The 18,070-nt window shown below is 57.6% G+C and overlaps 4 protein-coding genes across 4 annotated transcripts; 3 read left to right on the forward strand and 1 right to left on the reverse strand.

Moving 5' to 3' along the window:
• Positions 1 to 3,948: 3,948 nt before the first annotated feature.
• On the forward strand, positions 3,949 to 6,473 carry BDP81DRAFT_323302 (uncharacterized protein; the record flags this gene model as incomplete). The annotated part of the gene is made up of 3 exons (XM_060584783.1): positions 3,949 to 4,880; positions 4,927 to 5,436; positions 5,486 to 6,473. The coding sequence occupies 3 exons, from the start codon at positions 3,949 to 3,951 to the stop codon at positions 6,471 to 6,473; spliced, it is 2,430 nt and encodes an 809-aa protein (XP_060443929.1).
• Positions 6,474 to 9,081: 2,608 nt separating this feature from the next.
• BDP81DRAFT_323115 (putative serine esterase-domain-containing protein) lies at positions 9,082 to 12,498 on the forward strand (the record flags this gene model as incomplete). Its single annotated transcript, XM_060584764.1, has 1 exon — positions 9,082 to 12,498. One exon carries the CDS (start codon positions 9,082 to 9,084, stop codon positions 12,496 to 12,498), a length of 3,417 nt encoding a protein of 1,138 aa, XP_060443930.1.
• A 371-nt stretch (positions 12,499 to 12,869) lies between these two features.
• On the forward strand, positions 12,870 to 14,188 carry BDP81DRAFT_395773 (FAD dependent oxidoreductase; the record flags this gene model as incomplete). The annotated part of the gene is made up of 2 exons (XM_060588107.1): positions 12,870 to 12,974; positions 13,052 to 14,188. The coding sequence occupies 2 exons, from the start codon at positions 12,870 to 12,872 to the stop codon at positions 14,186 to 14,188; spliced, it is 1,242 nt and encodes a 413-aa protein (XP_060443931.1).
• A 342-nt stretch (positions 14,189 to 14,530) lies between these two features.
• BDP81DRAFT_323098 (uncharacterized protein) lies at positions 14,531 to 17,016 on the reverse strand (the record flags this gene model as incomplete). Its single annotated transcript, XM_060584760.1, has 4 exons — positions 14,531 to 14,615; positions 14,661 to 16,799; positions 16,865 to 16,933; positions 16,994 to 17,016. The coding sequence occupies 4 exons, from the start codon at positions 17,014 to 17,016 to the stop codon at positions 14,531 to 14,533; spliced, it is 2,316 nt and encodes a 771-aa protein (XP_060443932.1).
• Between the last annotated feature and the right edge of the window lie 1,054 nt (positions 17,017 to 18,070).

Below are 18,070 nucleotides of genomic sequence, written 5' to 3' on the forward strand. Positions count from 1 at the left end.
ATCTCAAGAATGTGAACTGCGGCAGTCTCCAGCTCCACGTTGCTGACGGCCTTCAGTTGACGACTCTGCATCGAGCGCCCCGCCACCCGTTTGATCGGGAAAGCAGGCATACAATGGCAGCATCGCGTGCAAGCTACACTGAACCGGTGGAGGCATCCATCTGGGGTGCAGACAGAAATCCGGGGTCACGCCATCTGGAAATGGGGGTTGGACGTGGCCTGCGAACTGGCGTGGCTTGGTTGGCGGGTAATACTTGATCTTACACGGTATTCGGACCGAAATCCCGGCACGACCACCCACACAGCCAATGAGCCAGCCTGGCGCCAACCCATTTCGAGATGGCTCTGCCGCCGACCCCCGAGGATAGAAAGAGAGAGAAAGAGGCGATATGCTGTCACTTTTCCTGACGGACAAGTCTGACAGCGGCAGTACTCAGTGGCAGCACTCAGTGGCGCTTCGAGGTGGCTGGGGTCACCGACTCCACGACATACGGGCGTGGAAGGAACAAGACTTGACTTTGGGCGGTTCTGAAATTATACGAGCCTGCCATGGGTTGTCTTTGGGAGGACGGACAGTACACTTCTCTGGCCCGGGGACTTGGCTCCCAAAGAACAGGGCTGCCGAGATGTGGTGACATAGTAACTGTACAACATAGCACTGCCGATGAAGAAATACCCCATTTCCTGTCTGTACCTGGCAAAAGTGGTCCCAATTATCTATGCATCCATGGGTATGCGAATGTGACCATCTGGCCTGCGTTACAACTTAGAGCTGCAGACGTTGAATTCAACCTCGACCTCGACACCACCTGGCCGCGGCAACATCCTGAATGAAGAAGGTCAATGTGTTTCGACCTAGATTGCGCGGGATCTCGCGATTCGTTCACAGGTACACAGGCACACTTGGACGCGACCCCAACGACTCATCTATGCGGGGTAAGCTCAGTCCGCCCCCGCGGACACGGTTACTGTCGACTGAGGTGCATACCTAGAAAGGTACGCGAGAGTGAGGGGGGCTTTTGGTCACGCGGCGGTGCTGTGGCTGGCTTCTGTCGACGCTGGTAATAGGGTGTCTCCTCGTGATAGTACCTCGCAGCATACATTCCAGGCGTTCAAGTCCATTGACACGAGTTTTTTGAATCAGAGCGGGATCTAGATATCGTCATTACTCGAGGTAAATATGTGATCAGTATGAGGCGTTGAGAAGTAAAATGTATTCCTCGTCCGTAGCGCTGTGTCTCGCTCAAGCGCAGCATGGGGAGTATCGAAGGCCCTGGTGTACGCAGCTGTTGATATGCCGCCGGTATGTGATTCGGATGGCACCGCCGCGGCCTGATGGCACCGTGTAAATGGCCCCCATATTTTCACGAGTGCCGCATCTGCCGGTATGCGGGGCGGGGCCATCGGAGGGGGCCATCGGAGGGGCTGCATAGGACGGGGTCACGGGGTGGGGTTCCTGGCTGCGAGGGAAAGAGAAGACGGGATGGATCCACCAATCGATTCCGTCTGTCTTTCCAGAACGGTGATGGATGCGAAGCGTCCTGGTCTTTTCTGCCCAGTTGCCCGGCGCAAGGGGGTCTGAATTTTCTTTTCTATCTATCTGGCGCGGGATGCGTACCTAGTACGACAGCGATGTCGGAGAATAGCAAGGCACATGCAAGATTTGAAACCACGGAGAGGGATGCCGCCTTTCACGAGACCTGAGGGTGGTGAGGGCAGGCGGTCTGATATCTGGTAGACCGTGGTGGTGTGGATGTGTGGTCTAGGAAAGAATCAAGACGAGTCGCCAGCCAAGGCTGAATCAATGAATCGAGAGGCATTGGAAGAGGAAAAGAAAAAGCAAAAAGCAAAACTAGTCGTTTAGTGGCCGATGTGTCGAGGCGGTCTGCAGACGCCAATGACTCGGGGGAGGGCGTAACGGTCCGGGTCGGCCCCACCTGTGCCAATCGGCCCCGTGGGTAGCTCCGATCTACCTTTTTTTTCGTAGCCCGGCCGAAAATGAGTGGATCGGACACCCCAATTTCAGCATGCCCTGCAGTGGGAAGAAGACGATGGAGACTTTTCGTGATTAGGGTACAGGAGTATGTAGACCCTCGAGGAGGAAAGATTATCCTGGACGCATGAATAGCCAATGTTAAATGCAGTGCATGGCCCCCCTTTCACGACATGAGACTGTCGGCCAAATCACAGCGTCCGTGTGCTGGGCCGGCACCGCTGCCGCGGGCTGGGATCCCTGTGGACGTGTGTTGGGCGGTGGAATGCGAGGGCTGAGGCACGTGCGCTTCAGGTCTGATGCTGCGGCGAGCGCGGCGGTTCCCTCGCTTGAGGGTGCGAGGTACGGGTGCAGTAGGCGAGCTTAGGTAAGGCAGCTGAGGTGAGACTGTGAGGTTGAGAGAAAACGGTGGCGGGCAATCCCCTGCAGGGACGCTGAGTACAGGGCTCAGCACCGCTGCACCACCCGCTAGCTTGCCGCCAGTCCACCCACACACACCCTCCCCGTTAGGCTGGCTTAGGTTCGCCTCATGGTTAGGTTTGGGCTGTCAAAGAGGCATGCCGCTCCCGCGCTGTAGGCGTACATCGGACTGGCCGCTAGCTGGGACGACTGTAAGACGCTTGTTAGCCCGTGTTGACGGAGTACCTATGGACACCAGGAGTCAGGACGGTGGTGCAGGGACTCTCGTGGTTTGGTGGGAGGCTGGAACGCGACGAACGAACGAGGGGGCCGGTCCATTCGAACACGAGGGCGGGTCAAACTGAAAACTTCCTGGCTGCTATGTTCTGGTCCTCTTGGATTCAAGGGGGGGGGGGCATAGTCAGACAGAGGCGGATAGAGGCAGAGACAATTGGATCTGGTTGTAGACTTGGGATTGGATGTGAATGAAGGAACGAATACAGAGAGGAGGCGTAAGGTGAAGCTCACCACCCCCGCCGCCAGCAGTGGGCGCCAATCGATTGCGCTGTGCCTCGGTGGCGCCCTGTTCCTTCCAGTGGCAGCTCTTCAATGACTCCTGAGACCTTCACTGGAAGGTGAGTCTTTGCCGGGCTGTCACAAACGTCCACTTCTCTCTCTCTCTATCGTCTCTTGTGCTCTCCCATCTCTGCTCTCCTTCACCTCACTTGGACCTTGCGTCAAGCTGCCAGCCCTCTCGCACATGGGATCGATCCAACTAAACTGATCCTTCGAGCCGTGATCCATCGAAACATATCTCCCTCTCGATATCCACAAGTCTCCCCCGTCCGACCAAACAGCTTCCGCTGCTGCCCGATTGATACCTCACCGAGGGGCACCAACCGACGAGACGAGAGACGAGGCAAACAAGTTGCGGCTTGCCGTCGTCAGTTGCAGGACACATTCACGAGAGAGAGAGAAAAAAAAGAAAGAAAAAAAGCAGGGCGCGCGTGTGCATGTCTGATATGCAACCCGCCATTCAAGCCCAATCACCGCTCCACGGCATGCATTGAAACCACCCACTCACGAGCAACCAGCTGTCAGGGTGCACGCAGAACGCAGCACACCAGCACACTCTTTCTCGACACTAGACCGACCTTGGAGATCCAAGGCCGTGAGACCCTCACCACACGTCCCCCGACTCCCGACTCCCGCTACCGCTCTACCGCTCCCGCTCCCCTTTTCCCACCACCCTCAAAACTCGTCGCACTCCCGGATGAGGCTGGCCCCAGCCCAATGGCCTATCGAGATGGCGCAGAGTTGCACAGGAGAACGAGCCATCGGCGGCATCCTCCCAGCCCGCCGCAAATGACCGACTATGATTGGCACCCGATCCCTCACCCCAGCGTCGCTGCCGAGTCCGCCTATGACCCGATGCCCTACCGGAGACCCAGAGACTTTATACAAGGGCCCGACAGCACGAGCTCGCCCTCGCCCTTGGGACCACCACCGAGAAGAATCGTAAAGCTCAGCAGTGCGCCTCCCACCCCAGGAGCCACGATGCCCAGAACCCCAGGAGCCGGTGCTCCGTATAGAAGGGGAAGGGTCCCGGTGAACAATGACTACCATTCGTACGACGACGATGAGGAGGACGAGGACGAAGAGGAAGAGGACGACGACAGTGAGGAGGAGTCTCCCCTAGCCAGGCGGCGGCAGCAGTCTTCCATTCGACACCGTAGCCGCAGCACCGCCCCTCACTCGAGGACGCGGCCGGTCTACGAGTCGAGGCGGTCGTCGAGATATTCGCGGTCTGAATCGGAGTCGGATTCGGATGAGGACTCGGAAACGAGCGACTCATCGGAGGAGGAGAAGCGGGAGACACAGCGAGAACGAGAAAGGCGGGCGCGGGAGCGGGAGAGGTACCAAAAGGCAGCACGCCATACCCAGACCATTGTCGAACGGCGAACGCCCCCATCAGCCGACAATACACCAAAGCGCCGTAGAAAGATTAAGAAGATCATCTACATGGAGGAGGACGGCTCTACGGAGCCCACGCCGCGGCAATCCTTGGGCGACCTCAGCCGCTCGTCCTCGCGACACCGCTCCCACCCGTCGTCCTCGCGTCCAACGTCCGAGAGACACTACCCCAGACAGCATTCCTATAGTCCTGTGAGGAGATCAAGCCGCCATCACTCGTCGGCGAAAACGTACGAGATCTCTCAGCCTCCCAGCGCCACCAAGAGGCTGGCATACGAGATACTCCCGGATAGGGGTCGTCTTGATGTGACTCCCAGTAGGCATTCCAGGAGACACCAGTCTCAGGTTGTGTACCCAGAGACGCGGTCGATCCGCCGCTCCAACACCGTATCGGGGGCATCGCATGTCACGTCGCACACGCGAAGCACGACCTCGTCGAATAGGCCGTCGTCTACTTTTGTGGGAAACGTGCTCACGGGGAGCACCGTTTCCCGCTCGTCAGAGAAGCCAGCGAGGTAAGTCGTCTGAAGCTGTATGTCCGCACCAGCTAACACCATCCAGGGTCGAGTGTCTTGCGTGTATGGAAGAATTCCAGCCGAGTAGAATCGCAAAATTCAAGTGCGGTCATCGAATGTGTGATCAGTGCCTCAGAAGACAGTTTAAACTCTCCACCACCGACCCACAGCACATGCCTCCAAAGTGCTGCACCGCAAACATCCCCTTGAAGCACGTGGACCACTTGTTCTCGGCCGACTTCAAGAAGAAGTGGAATAGAAAGTTTTCAGAGTTTACAGCGGCCAACCGCATCTACTGCCCGTCGAGAAGGTGCGGCGCGTGGATCAAGCCCGAAAACTTCCGCAATGAAGGGGGAGGTCGCCAGTCCGCCAAATGCGGCCATTGCAAGGTCAAAGTGTGCTGCTCCTGCAACGGCAAATGGCATTCGTCGAGGGAGTGTCCCAGTGACGAAGAGACGACGAGGTTTCTGGACCACGCCAAGGGCGAGGGATGGAAAATGTGCTACAAGTGCAATCACATGGTTGAGCTCAAGGAGGGCTGCAACCACATGACATGGTGAGAAAAGCTTGATTCTTTCGTGTGATGTCTCTGCTGACCAGAACAGCATTTGCGGAGCGCAGTTTTGCATGGTGTGCGGCACCAAATGGAAGAGCTGCGATTGCCCTTGGTTCAACTACGAGACGGCGGACGCGGAGCGGCTTAACGAGATGCATCTGCCGTTGGCGATGGGCCGAATGGAGCGGCCGGGGCTGGGCACCGAGACCCCGAGAAGCGCGAGAAGCATTCGATCAGCCGACGTAGGGCACACGACGCCTCGTTCGCGATCCCAAGAGTACGATAACAGACTGATGCGGAGGTTCCAAGAGAACCGCGACGAAGACCTCGCGAGGACGATGCAGACGTACGAGCTCGACGACGCGTATGACCGAGGGTACGGAGACCTCGTGAGCATGGGCAACACGGCGGGCCATTATCTGAACGAAGACTATCGCAGAGAGCCCGACGTATTCGCATCCGCACCCGTGCCGCCTGCACCAACGCCACCGGCGGCGTTTGAGCGACCGCCGCCAACGGACTACATGTCGGGTGTCAACCGGGCGAGAGGCCTCCCCCAGGATCCTCTGGGGCAGCGATTGGCTGAGCGGTTCTCCGAGTCGCGTTCGAGTCCAGGTGGTCCCCGGCCGGGTATGATGCCGCCGCCGCCGCCACTGCCACCGCTCGCGGCCATGACAGCTCCCATCATGGGTCCTCCCCCTCCCATGATGGGGCCAATGGCCATGGGCCCGCCGCCCCCGATGCCGCCGCCGCTGCCGATGCTGAGACGGCACACGATGGAAGAGGAGTTATACGCAAGCGTCAGATCGATGCGGCCGTCCGAGCGGGTGGCGCCGGGGCGGATGATACACGACTACGAGATGGAGGCGGCGGCGCACGCGCACACCCCCCGGAGCCGGAGACGAATGCGAGAGGAGCCCAAGTCGTCGACGCTCGCCGGGCTCACGGGCATTGGCCGCGGCGTGAACCGGGTGCATGAATGGCGAAACTACGTGTGGCCTGGTAGGCCTGAGGATGAACACGCGGCCGTAGCGTGATGCAGATGAGAAGAGGATCGGTTTTACGACAGATGACAGAAAAAACAGCGAAACACAGCACACAGCACACAGCACGACTTATGATTTGCGATTTTTCCGGCCACGTTTCTGTTCCATGTTGCGCGTTGCGGGTTGGGGGCAAGGCTGTCTGCTTTATTTTTCATGGTAGGGGGGTGGGTGGGTTATTACTTATGAATGTAATACTAAAGGCGTGATATATCCTCGGGATGGAACATGGTATTTAGGGCGGCGTGGTTTTCTCGGGGAATCATAGGCAAGGTAGTAACGAAACGAAGTTTTAACGAAGCATAACATTGGATTTTGTTTCCCAGTGACTTGCCTTTGTCTTGCCTTGCTCAGGTCAGTACAGCAAAGCAAAGGTAAAGCACAGCTGGCTCGGCTCGTTTCTCATGTGAACTCTCTTGCCTCGGTCGGTTTGCGGTGGTTCAGAGATTTTTATGTTTTGCTCGGATCGCGGCCGTCTGATGTCGGGAGCCAAGGAGGGACGGGACGTAGAGGATGCCTATTTTGGATCATGGGCATGTCTGCGTTGTGAGTTCTTTTTGTGTGCTTCTTTTGGGTTGTTTGTATGTGTCGACCCTGTTGTTTTGATGTGTTGTTGATGGACTCGTTGTCTAGTTGGCCTGTGAATAAGATGCTCGTGTGGGTATGGTACTCTATCTGTGAGAGATATCGAAGCTTTGACGGACTTGGGTCCGGGGTTGTGCGACTGGGTTCATTGCGTTGGACCTTGGACCTGGAAAATTGAGGCGTTGGCTGACTGGTTTGTATGTGCGTGGTTCATGTTGATGTTCCCCGCTGGCTGGCTCATGACGTGGACGCTGGGTGAGTGGTTTTGCATTGACGGGCTTATTTCGCCAGCTCAGGCACGTGTCAGGGTGTTCCTGCCTGGTTTGGGGCTTTTTTTTTTTTGTATGTGATGCCACATGCCCCCGATCTCACTGAGGAGTACCTAAGCATGAGATGGGATGAGATGAGATGTGTTGCGACCCATCGTTGCATTCACCCGACGTACTCGCATATGAGCGCGCACGTCCGTGATGGAAAGTATAAGATGGGAGTAAAGTAAAGTGAAGTGAGTGGTGCGGTACGTCGGATTTCTCATGCGTAAACGCTGTCAACTCTGTGAGGCGCAGAGGTTCAGTGGTTGAGTAACGCAGTAAAGAGAGTTTGGGGCAGCGTTGGAGATGGATGAGAACCCCCCCCACCAATGGACATCTCGATTTGATGTTCCATCGATGGGAGTCTGGCGTGGTTCACCCTGGTAAGAAACAGCTCCAATTAGGCATGTGTAAGGTCCCAGACGGTGGGATTTTAGGCTGGACTGATCTCTTTTGCTTGCGGCTTGCTTGCGGCCTTGGCGGGGGGAGTTTGACTGGTGACAATCTGTGTCGAGAGAAGTATGGCATTCTCAACTTTTGCTTGTCATGAGTCGTGAGCATGATTTGAGAATGAAGTGAGTTGCCACACTATCTAGGTACTGATGTGTACATTTCATCCATCTCACAAATCTCACCCTTCTCACAGATCGGATCGTGTAGAAGTGTAATCGATGACCTGAATTTCATCGACGCCCGCCAAGCTTTGCGAGGAGTGACCCTGCTGTGCAATGAGGCGACGAGAGTGAGCACGTCGTGTGAGGTGGACTCGTGGATCTCGGAGAGTTGTAATTTGAAGCGGGCATGGCGGGGTTGTAGATGAGGTATCTATTGTATGATTTTAGTGTTAAAAGATACTCGAAAGCTTAGCACTCGCTTGCTGTCTTGTCTGTACGGAGTAGAAAGAAGAACTGGGACGGGAGAGAGGGGGGGGGGGGGGGGGGGGGGGGCACCCAGGGCTGCCGAAAAGGCTTCGCCCTCGCCCAATTGGCAATGACGTTGACGTTGTCTGTGCGTGCTGTACGCTCTTTAGCGGGGACACCCAAACCGAAGCACCCACTGCCCACCCACGCAACCGTGGCACACCCCTGTCCCTGGTCTGCCGGATCCCTCGTGCTCTTTTTTTGCCCATCCGGCGCCCATCGCTCTCGGGCTGCTCGCTGCATCTTGCTGGCCGCTCTCGTCGGGGAGTTCTGCATTCTACCTTACCATTATGCAAGCTTCGCCCTACCTTTTTACTTTGAGCACATCAACCTGGAACTCGACATAACGTACCTTACCTCGTGCCAGCTGTACTATCCGGGGGGCACAGGGCCATCTAACCGCAAGCTCCGTGTTTCTCCCCCATTGCCCATCGTCTTTCTCCTTTCCCCATCTTACCTACACGTACGGATACCTACAAAGTCTACAAAGTACACCCTCCATTACAACAGCACGTATTCGTCCCTCTACCGGATTATCCTACCTCGGGTTACACCTCACATGCCCTCTCGAATCTTCCTCAACCCTTGCCTCCGAAAGCAAGACGGCTCACGCGATATCGGCTTCTATACGTATTAAAACATCCTGAGCTCCAAACCGTGCGATTCGCGGTTTTCTTCACCCACAGCTCGTCGAAACTCGCCCCCTTCCCTCGATTCGAATCCATCAGAGATGACGGCGTCGACAACGAACCGAAAGTAGACAATCACCTTCCCCCCGGCGGCACAATGCTCCTCGTATACCAGGTCGGGAGCGTCAAGATCGGAGAGGTCGTCCGCTACACCGTCACCTACACGCCCTCGCAGGACCGAATCCTGCCCTCGCCCGAGCGCCTCTACCTGCGCGTCCGCAACACCTCGGCCATTGCCCTGCGCGCCGCCTTCGTCCACGGCCCTTACACGCTGGGCGCCGCCGCCTACCCGTCCAACTTCAACCCCAACGTCAAGTTTGCGAACCCCCGCCGTTATGGCGTGCCCGAATTCGAACCCATGCTCAAGGCCGGCGGCTCGTGGGAGTGTGAGCTGCTCGTGCCGGAGCACATAAGGCAGAGCGCGGGTACCGGAGGTGGCGCACATTTCGGCGGCGGCGGCGGGGCATCCGGGCAACCCGGGGAAACCGAGACCGAGTGCGCCTCGTGGATCGTAGAGGTGTCGTCGCAGGTCATCTTCTCCACCTCGGCCGCCGTCGGGTACGAGGTGACCATTGCGAGGGACGCCAAGTCGCTCAACCTCAGCTCGTCGCTGCCCGTCATCGGCGGCCAGGCGCAGGTACCGCAGCCCGGCAAGGTCGCCGATCACCAGCAGAGCGTGGGCGCCAAGGACGGCCACCATCCGGCGCAGCCGAAGGGCGTCTTCTCCAAGGCGATACGGCTCAAGGTCGAGGACACAGCCGCGTTGTGGAACACCCCGAGGCTTCCGGGCTGGGACGACCTCAACATTGACCGCCTCAAGAGCCGCGCGAAAAAGGACCAACCCGTGGAGAGTGTCGTCACCCAGGATAGGCCGGCGGAAGAAAAGCCCGAAATCAAGCAGAAAAAGGTGCACCTGGTCGTCCTCACCCATGGCCTGCACAGCAACCTGGGGGCGGATATGCTGTACCTGAAAGAGAGCATTGACCAGACGGTAGCACAAGCAAAGATTGATGCCAAGGCCCGGCGTGCCAAGGAGCGCGCTGAGAAGAATGACACTGACGGAGACAAGACCCAAGATGACAGCCCTGCGGAAGACGACGGTGACGACGAAGAGGTCATTGTGCGAGGCTTCTCGGGCAACGCGACAAAGACTGAAAGGGGTATCAAGTACCTGGGTAAGAGACTGGCTAGGTACATCCTGTCCATGTCGTACCCCGACCAGCCATTCTTGCCCTCGAAGAAGGGACACGCAGAGACCGCCGTCTCTGCCGTTTTCAACAAACCAGATTCAGACAGCAGCAAGGCGGCCCACAAGCACAGCACGATACACGAAAAGGTGTCGGACGAAAAGCGTCCGTTCAAGATTACCAGCATCAGTTTCATTGGGCATTCTCTTGGGGGTCTGATTCAAACATACGCCGTTGCATACATACAAAAACACTCGCCAGAATTCTTCACCATAATTAAACCAATCAACTTTGTCGCCCTCGCCACACCCTTCCTCGGCCTCAGCAACGAGAACCCCTTGTACGTCAAGTTCGCCCTGGACTTTGGCCTGGTCGGCAGGACGGGTCAGGATCTCGGTCTTACGTGGCGAGCGCCCACCATTGCGAGGAGCGGGTGGGGAGCCATTGTCAGCAACCTGGGCGAGAGCGCACACAAGAGGGTCATGGGCGAGGTGCAGCCCGAGTCGAAGCCTCTGCTGCGGATTCTACCGACGGGTCCCGCGCACACGGCGCTCAAGAAGTTCCGCAATCGGACGGTCTACTCCAACGTTGTCAACGACGGCATCGTGCCGCTGAGGACGAGTTGTCTCTTGTTCTTGGACTGGCAAGGACTGGGACGTGTGGAAAAGGCGCGCCGGGAGGCCGGCTTGGTTGAGACGCTGGTTGGCGCCGGCTGGGCCGAACTGACGGGCGGCAGTCTGGCACCGACACCGAGGAGATCTAGCGCCTTCCTACCACCAGACGAGGCAGAGGTGTCGGACGACCACTCTGGGAATATCACGCCTACGGCACCGACGGATGCTGTCGAGGTACCGCAGCCACCATGCAATGCCATGGTCGAAGACGACCGAGCGAGTCTGCGGTCGGTGCCCACGCCGTTCAACGAGAGCGGCCCTGAGGGTGCCAAGGAAACAAAAAACGGTCCGTTTGCCGGCTTCTTTTCCCTGTTCAAAGGCAGCGAGCAGACGCAGACCAAGACGCAACCAAAGACGCCCAGCATGTCCAACAAGCAGAACAAGATTTACAAGCGCAGTCAGACAATCAACTTTGACGAGATCCCGCAGACATCCGGCACAAAGGTTACTGCGGGCCACGAGCTGGAGCGGGACCAGCAACACGTCGCGCCGCCGAGGACGAGCTTCTTCGAGTCTGCGCACGACCTGATCAACCCCAAGATCCCGACGACGGAGTACCTCATCGACCCATCGAAGCGACCCAGGGCCATCTTCCACGACCGCGTGTACCACCCGAGTGACATACCACCCCCACCATTAAAGAAGAAGCCCACCGGATCGCTGGCGTCTCGGAGAAGCACGTTCCGAAGGGCTGCCTCGACGGGGTCTGGCGGTTCGAGGACCAGCACGGACTCGTCACCCCACCCGTCGCAGCGCTTCTCGCACGAGGGCACGATGGACTCGACGCGGGACTACGACGACACGATCAACACGAACTCCGACAAGGGCCCCGACGAAGAGATTGACGGGTCGCAGATGCGGGTCGAGGAGAAGATTGCTCGAGCCTACCACCGCGGTCTGGCGTGGCGCAAGGTTTTGGTGAAGCTGGAACCCGACGCGCACAACAACATCATCGTGCGTAGGATGTTTGCCAACGCCTACGGTTGGCCAGTCGTCAAGCACCTGGTCGACGCACACTTTAGCGACTCCGCCACGGCGAGAACGCGCGACGAGGACGCGGGGTCCGACGAGCTTGCGTTGGACGTGGGCCAGGCGCCGAACAAGTACGGCGACGAAGTCAGGGACAGCGGCGTGGGGTCGACGGGCGGCGACGGATCCGACGAGAGGCCGATTGTGGGGATGTTGTCTCCCAACTCGCAGCGGGAAGCGGCGGACCGGGTGCCGGATATGCAGGCGCCGCCGAAACGGCGCTCGTCCTCGCGCAGCTCGTCGGCTAGCCCGCCTAGGATCACGCGGTCGACGAGGCCGCAGCGGCCTGAGAGGGTTGATTCCATGACGTGGAGTGATCGGGATTGGGCGGATGATAGCGACGATAGCGAGACGACGGCGACGACGGCGAGCGTCAAGAGTCCTACGGTGGCCGAGTTCAAGGATAAAGAGGGGAACCGGTCGCCGACGCCGCTTGGTGGGTGGAATTGGACGGAGAAGATTGTCGGGAGGGGGGGATCGAGTCGGAAGACGTCGCCCAAGCCGGAGACTCAGGCTGCCAAGGGGGATGTCAAGGCTGATGTCAAATCTGATGTCAAACATGAAGTCAAGGACGATGCCGTCAACACCGACGATGTCAAGAGCGATGACGGCGGCGTGGACTAATGATGGCTGGAGAGGACCAGCGTGCACATGAGAAATACCTACACTACATATATGCTTTTAATCGATGAGATCACGTTTTGATGACTTTATTAATATCATGAACCTTCATTGTATCAAGTGTCAGCTATCGTGAAGTGCAATCGTATCAATCGCCGGCCAAGTTGCGATTTCGTTGCGATCCATTAGCGAGGTACGAGGCAACATTGTGCCAATATCACTGCAAGGCATGTACCCGACTATCAGAAGATGGGCGTCCGGGACCCTTGCAACTTCCCGCTTGCGTCATCGGAGAGTGGAAACACACTTACAAACATCTTGTCAGTTACAAAACTCGGTCTCAAAAACCCGAGTTTCGACAGATAAAGTCAATCATGTCGATGAGACTGCCGTCTCTCAGATTCCTCAATGGAGTCGCACGAATTTCTCGTAGAGGCTTCTCGACCTCCCCCGCGAGAGCCGTCGACTTCACCCATGTTGTAAGTTTCCCGCAAGTTTCCCGATATCAAATCTCACCATCACAACCTCCAAACACCAACACTAACACAACCCCCAGGTCATAGGCGGCGGCGCAGTAGGCCTCGCAACATCCCACCGCCTCGCCACCCGCCCAAACACCTCAACCCTCCTCCTAGAACGCCACACCGCCGTCGGGACCGAAACGTCCTCCCGCAACAGCGAGGTCATCCACGCGGGCATCTACTACGGCGCCGGAACCCTCAAGACGGCCCTCTGCGTGCGCGGGAAACACCTCTTGTATGATTTCTGCAAGAAGCACCACGTAGGACACGCCAATACTGGCAAATGGATCGTCGCGCAGAACGAGGTCCAACGAGAGGCGCTACAGCGCGTGCATGATTTCTGTACAAAGGAAATTGGTGTCCCTGTTCGGTGGGTAAGCGAAGAGGAAGCGAAGAGGGAAGAGCCGGAAGTTCAGGCGCTGTCTGGCGTGCTCGAGTCTCCGACCACGGGCATCGTCGATTCGCACGGGTTAATGGTCGCCTTGACAGGCCTCTTTGAAGACGCAGGCGGTGTAGTGGCACTCAATTCCCACGTCGTGGGCGTCACACCCCTAGGCACTCACGGGTCCCAAGGGTGGGAAGTCAAAGTCCGCGACCCATCAACAGGAGAAACGAGCTCCATCACGACAGAAACCCTCGTCAACGCCGCGGGCTTGGGCGCAATCGACATCCACAACATGATTGTCCCGCCCCCCCGCCACCGACAAATGTTCTACGCAAAGGGGAACTACTTCTCCTACTCGGGCGGCGGCAGCAAACCCGCCCCCAAAATCAAGAGACTAATCTACCCGGCCCCCGAACCGGGCGCCGGCGGGTTGGGGACGCATCTCACGCTCGATCTCGCGGGCAGGGTACGTTTCGGACCGGACGTGGAGTGGGTCGATGCACCCGACAATCTAGCCGTCAACGGCGCGCGGCTGCCCGAGGCCCTGGAGGCGATTAAAAAGTACCTGCCTGGTCTCGACGAGAGTGCCCTTGTGCCGGATTACGCGGGGATACGGCCAAAGCTGGGGCGGAAGCAGGCTGTTGCCGAGGGCAGCGGGTTCCATGACTTTGTTGTCCGCAAGGAGGACGGGTATGAGGGGTGGGTGAATTTGCTGGGCATCGAGAGTCCCGGGCTGACGAGCTGTTTGGCGATTGCCGAGCGCGTTGATGAGATTGTGTACGGGTAGCAGTGCGATGTAATGGACAAGATGTCTTCATTCTGGGTCTCCAACGCAGATCCATCGACCTTGAAAAACGCTACAATATCCTATGCTCTGCGAGACCATATATTACACGCGAAACAAAAATCATCGGACCAGAGCATACAGTCCGCATGTTACAATAAACACCAAAATGACGCTGCAGACTTTTCATAGAGAATGCGTGTGTAAATGTCGTCCCTCACCAAATCATAAATCATGTAAAAACTCCGCCGCACCGTTTACCCCGAGGGCAGCTGTGTCATTTTCGGCTGTACAGTCAATCCCGCCATTCCCAACGCCGGCAAAGGATAGTACAAACTTCACGCGCTACCGTAACGTCAAGCTGGACTGGAACTTGCGGCCTTGAACGTCGACGTGGAACTCATAGATGCCGTTTTCCGCACCCACGTACCTAATCGGTTAGCTTCACTCACTGCGCATCCAAAGACCAACTTACAAGACTCTGCCATCCTCGCTCCACGAGATCCCGGCCGTGTTGTCGGGCTCGGGGGGTGCTTCGTGGACGCCGCGCTCGGCCATGCGCTGCTCGGCCATTCGCTGCTCGCCCCGTCGGCGCAGAAATTGGCTGCGCTCCAGTTGCCGCAGGATATCGTGGTCGCGCTCCATCTCACGCATGTTGACGCTATTGAGAAGCGGCAGGATTTCTCTGTTGCGGTCCTGGACGGCTTGCCGGAGATCCTGAATGTTGCTCTCAAACGACATGGTGTAGAGCGCTTCCAGGTCTGCCCAGCCGCTCCCCGCCGGTGTCAGGCTGCGCAGACCGCTTGACCCACGCTGTGTCGTCGCCAACGCTTCACTCGGGCGTATGCTTGCCGAACGTCGCGGTGGGTGAGGAGTCGCCAGGCCTAGGTCTCGATCAGAGCTGGACTGCAAGTCCATCATGCTGTCCCGGCTCGAATTGGACTGCAGAATGAGACGCTGAGCCGTGCGTATACGTTCCTGCGCCCGCTCTCTCGAATCTCGAATGTTGCCGAGGAGGTCTCCAATGGCCCTGGACACGTTTTGATTCGAGTCATTACTGGGCTCGCCCGCCTCATGGTCCAGGCTCACGCGCGCCGCCATTCTTTGAGCCCTCTGCGCCACTTGAAAGTCCCGCTGCGCTTGAATCTCTCGCTGCGCATTCAGTCGTGGGCGTGCCAGTGTCTCGGGGTCAATACGGGCACCTCTCCCACCCATGGGAGGCATGCCTGGAAAGAATTGTGGTGATCCCTGCTGAGATGTCTGCTCTGCCATTCGCGCCGCGATCCGGTCCCTCTGCTCTCTCCTACGGCGGTCCTCTTGCAGGGCTTCGAGCACACGCGTCTCGTCGGGTGTGAGTGCTAGATGCTGGCGTCCTGCACCGTCAAGTCGCCGCCGCCTGCTTTCGCTGGCCTCTGGCAGGATGGACGACAGAGTATCGTTCGGTTCGCCACGACCCTCCAGCAGCCGCGGGTCAATCGTAGCACGATCAAGAACAGGAATTTGGTCGTAATCTTCGGTGGCGCTGATGTCCAGGATTTGACGTTGCACGAACCCGCTCCTCAGATCCGCGATACCAACGTGGCCACGGTCTTCGGTCCAAGCCAGGAGGTCATACGGCCCAGGACAAAAAGCCATGTCGCGGACCGCACCCGACCCAGCCATCGGCCGCGATGACGTAAAGGACGTTAGCAGCGGATCGGCAACATCCGGATCGGTCAGGCTCGCAACGTCAAACACCGAAATGGTGCCGTATTGTGTCCCGACAGCCAGATACGCCCCCGTGTTGGAAAAACACGCCGCGAAACTCCCCCTGCTATCGGAGCTGTCGTTGCGACGCTGGCTCTTGAGCAGAATCTTGCCGCACAGCTCCCAGCGGTACTCGACCTTGTCGTCGTTCCGGAACGGGCCGCTCTCGTCGATTGGTGCCTCGGTGCGATGGTGGATATACAGATACGGGTCGTCGAGGATTGCGCACAAGAGGCGACCATCGGGCGAGATGATGGCTCGATTGACGTAGTCGGGATACGTCACTATATCCAGAGGCTCGAGCTTGTCCTGGTTATCAAAGTCGCGCAAGCCGACCAGAACGACCGTCTTGTCGTTGTTTGCCAGGACGGCGGCGGACTCTGTGTATGCTCCGTGATGCATGGGGCCGGCTGCTGGTGGGAACCACATGGTTATGCAGTTGACGCGGTCGCGCGCGAGCTTTTGGCTCTTGGCAATGACGCTCTTGTCCAGCCTGCTGCTCATATTCAGCCGCCGCGCCTGGCTGAGGATCCCAAAGACGGTATCTGGCGGTCGAGGGGATTCCGAGTCTGTCCCCATGCCGAGGGGTAACCGCGCGTCGGGTTCCAAGTTGAGTTGCAGATCGAGATTGTTGTCATCGTCGCTAACGCTGTCCATCTGGATCGCCGTAAACTCGCCCGTTTCTCCTCCGCAACAAACCCAGCCGTTCTCGGCGACTAGACATCGTGGCGAAAAGGACAGGAACTTGACCGTCTCGCACTCCTTGGTCGTCGTGTTGAGCCGCTGGACGTGGTTGCTGCCGGCGCCCCCAGGGAAGTAGACAAAGTTTTTTTTCTCGGCGCTGATGAGCGATCGTAGCTGCCAGTGTCTGTATGTGGTCAGTACTTGAGGTATGTGGTGCGCGCGAGGTGGAAGCGGACGACGGAGACGCACTGGGATCGGACAGGGATGCGGTAGTGTTTCCGCGGCTTCTTGGAGATCAAGTCGTTTGTCGGATAGTATCTGCAGCGAGTCAAAGTCAGTCTGGCATGGTCGAAACAATTGCAATGTTGGGAGACATACGAGACGCCATCTTTCACAGCCATGATGGCTTATGGAGTGGCCAGAAGGTTCGTCCGTGGGAAAGTAAACATGTAGGTGCCGAGGCACGCGTATTCGAGCAGAGTCGCCAGTGCAATCAATCCCACCCGCGTGCTGAGCGATGACAGTGACGACAGGGCGGTGAATACACAGCGACTGATGAAGCCGTGGGATGATTCGGGGTGCCGGATGTTTGGGGACGATGCGATGTGAATTGCGCGAGACGAGAGGCAACTTCCCGCATGACGTCCGTGTATGGCAGGAGGGGCCTGTTCTGCTTTTCGCCTTCGTCCTGGTTGGTTGGCTCGCTGCCTGCGAATACAGTGGCCTGCGCATGCGGAGTACAGTGGTAAGCTACCTAAAATTGGGCGACCAGGGGTACCTCTGCAGCACGTACCCTGGGCAAGTGCCTCGGGACGGGAGCTTGGGCTGCTGCTTACCCAACGAGGCACTTTGCTTACCTCTTGGAGTCCTGCACCTAGGTAGTTATGGTAAGGTCGGTACCTCATTAGCAGGTAGTTTGGGGTCTAAACAGACGTCCAATCCGATTGTTGGTTGATTCTGTTAGCTAAAAGACGCCATTTCAACACGGGGTTTTCTAGCGCTTTAACGGGGTATCTTTTAATGATCCAAGTAATTAGTATCAAACCACCTCGATGCACCGCAACCTACGGCAAGGTAGGCTTTTCTTCTCCATCAAACTCGGCAAATATCCGTCCAGCCTCCTCCACCAATCGTCAATTCCCATCTCAAATTGAGTAGCAAATCTTGCCGTTTATGGGCCCCTTTGCGATCCGTGGCCTCCACCTGTTTCTTTGGTGGTACCTCGCGACAGGTGCAACTCAGCTGTTTAGACTTGTGTCGAGAGTAACATTCTAGAGAGAAGGCCTGATTCCCAGACCTCTTAATTCGGATAGATGAGCACTTGTCAATGAGGACCATCATTGATCAATGAAAACCGCACTGCCGTGCTGTGTTGTGTCTCACCCAAGTACTTCAGGCTCGCCTCGGTCAACTGACAGATCGTGAAGAGCCGAGTTATGAGTTGAACAAGATGAT

The sequence above is a fragment of the Colletotrichum phormii genome (genome assembly GCF_030913505.1).
Source record: "Colletotrichum phormii strain CBS 102054 chromosome Unknown BDP81scaffold_13, whole genome shotgun sequence".
Classification (NCBI taxonomy): domain Eukaryota; kingdom Fungi; phylum Ascomycota; class Sordariomycetes; order Glomerellales; family Glomerellaceae; genus Colletotrichum; species Colletotrichum phormii.